At 42.1% G+C, this 2726-nt stretch overlaps 1 gene segment (V, D, J or C); it reads right to left on the bottom strand.

Annotated features, from left to right (window-relative positions):
* Positions 1–265: 265 nt before the first annotated feature.
* Positions 266–1038, bottom strand: LOC101174647. The segment is given in 2 exon segments: positions 266–790; positions 869–1038. Coding segments are annotated over 2 exon segments (447 nt in total).
* Between the last annotated feature and the right edge of the window lie 1688 nt (positions 1039–2726).

Genomic DNA, 2726 nt, shown 5'->3' with positions numbered 1-2726 from the left:
TGTAGTCCATAGGAAGGGTCTACAAAAAGCTTTTTTGTTGTTGTTTTTTTTAAAGAATGGCTTGTTTCAACTGTCTTTGTTTCTGCAGACATCATAAGACTCTGCTTTCAGACAAATGTGTTGCAGATGCAGCTGTATCATGTCTATGTGGTCCAAACAGAACTACAGCTGTGAGCAGACTCGGAGTGGAACATTTCTTCATCCTTACTGAGTCTTGAGGACTGTCTGAGTTTCAAAGCTCTTTCAAATTCTTGAGGATGAGTTTTCTTCCATGTACATAGTGCTGTTTTCTCTTGGCTGGAGCCACACTTATCCTCCTCTCCATCAATCAACTACCTAAAAGATTTAGTTCTTCCACAGAAGCACTGTCTCTGATCTTTACTGCTTCATCTGTCTATTCAGTGTGCGATGCCCTCTAGTGGATGTTGTGCAGTTTTGTGTTTTCTCTGCAGGTTTTTGTACAGAGTTTTGTTGTTTCCTGTCACTGTGGGCTGCACAGCACAGTAGTACACAGCAGAGTCTGTCACTGCAGCAGAGGAGATCTGCAGATCCATTTGTCTTTGCTCGTCACTCACTTTGAAGGAAAATCCAGGAACTGGCTGGGAAATTGGTGTTCCTGTTCCAAAGTGAGAGATCAAGAACTCTGGAGGTTTTCCTTGAAACTGTCGATACCAGAAGAAATAATCACTTCCTGTTGCAGCATTTTTATATTTGTAGGACAGAGTGACAGAAGTTCCTTCCAAAGTGGACTCTTCCTTCTTGACTGCAGTGAGTTCTTCACAGCTGACATCTAAAGGAAGAGAGAAGTCAGATCAGTGATGGACAAACATCAAATGCTGAAATGGATCTTTGAAAGAATCCCATCAACCTGTTCCAATGACTAGAAGCAGCAGAGTGAACACAGATGTCTGCACAGACAGCATGTTGGATGAAGCTGATGTTTGGCTTTTGTGTGTTGAACTGTGTTGAAAGTGGAAGTTTGTGTCTCTTCTATAGTTCACCAACAGCTCAGCTCCTCCCTCAATCTCTGCATCTGCACTTTCATCTCTTCTTCCTCTTCTCTCTGCTCCTCTTCCTCCTTGTTAAACCTCAGTCACATCTCCCCCTACAGGTGGATACGGGCTGTAAGCAGGTAAAATGCATGGTGAAGGCAGGTGGGCTCCACAAAGTAAGAAAGTTTTAATCACTGGTTCAGCCCTTAGTGTGAAAATGTTCCTGTCTGCTTTTTTCAACAGAAATGCCCTTAACAACAGATCTTTGCAAACTATTTTTCATCTTTTGAGACCCCCTCCCCCCATGTGATAAGAGAGCACGCTCCGTCCGTGCAGCCCGACATAGTCAGTGAAGAGGAAGTACTTACAATTTACTATTTTAACATTATAACTAGATACACTACAGGTTGCAGCAGCATCAGTAGCTTGTTGAAGAGGATCTGCCAAAACCTTAAGCTGCACCCAGTGTTTTTTGAATATTTCTGCTGGAGGAACCTCACTCTCTCTTCAATTTGATGAAATATATGTAAATGCGATGGATTTAATGTTGTTTACCTTTCAGCACACCCCTCAGGGGTCGACAGAGTGATGTCTGCACAAACATGTGCATCTTTGGTTAGATTCTCTGATTGATGAGAGAAAATGCAGCACCAAAGAACATAAACTTTGTTTGACAGAAAGAACAGTTTGTTCAAATTCAGTGGCGGTTCTACACTGATTCTCTCCGTGGGTGAGACCCCTATAGCATCGCCGCCCCAGGATGGTAAACAGGTGAGTAACTTCTCTCTCCTGACTGCGTCTTTCTGCTGAGACGTGTTTCAACAAGGAACCACTGAACAGATCACAAACCGGATCAAAATATGTCCACCTGCCCAAAGCTATTTTTTCCTGAAAATTTTAGAATGAAATTAGGAAGAAAACAACCAATTCTGGCTACACTGATAAAATAAAGTAGACCCCCCCCCCCCCCTTCTCCCCCATCCATCCACTTAATTTAGAAGTGACCCACAGTTGATTCACAACTGATTCCCTTCACGTCTTACCTTTATCTTCACACACCTTTTGCGATTCTCAGCCGATAGAGTGTATGCAGCTGCAGGGGGCGGCACACCACATGTTTTAGGCCGTTCCAATTACTGTAATATGACAGATTTTCTTTCCACTGCACCCCCTTTGAATTGTTGCCTCGGGTGACTGCCTGTACTTCCCGTACCTAAAACCACTGCTGTTCAAATAATCTTAATTTTATTTTTATTTTTTAAACTTAATGTTCTATAGGAGTTCTTCAGTATTTTGTAGTTGTGTCAATTCTATTGCCTGTGAATATGAAACTTGAACATACACCGAAGGAAGGAAAAAAAAACATTTTACATTATTATGTTGACATTGTTCAGCTTTTAACCGCCCTCTGGTGGTTGCTCTAAAGCAGTTGTTGTCTTTGCTCTGTAGGTTTTTTGTACAGAGTTTTGCTGTTCCCTGTCACTGTGGGCCGCAGAGCACAGTAGTACACAGCAGAGTCAGACACATGAAGCTTCTGGATCTTCAGAGGAACTGATTTGTCTTTGAGTTCAGCATCAAATCTGTCTTCCTTGAACTCTGGAGAGTTTTCTTTTGTTGTTGAGTAACGTTTCAACATGTACTTTGGGTAACTGTTCACTTCTTGTTTATACCAGAACAAATATGATTGTGAAAAACTGGTCTCAAAGCTACAGTTGAGTGTGAGAGAGTCTCCTT

Source organism: Oryzias latipes, chromosome 17, assembly GCF_002234675.1.
Source record: "Oryzias latipes chromosome 17, ASM223467v1".
Taxonomy (NCBI): domain Eukaryota; kingdom Metazoa; phylum Chordata; class Actinopteri; order Beloniformes; family Adrianichthyidae; genus Oryzias; species Oryzias latipes.
The sequence above is the reverse complement of the archived record's forward strand: the minus strand, read 5'-3'. Positions and strand labels throughout refer to the sequence as shown.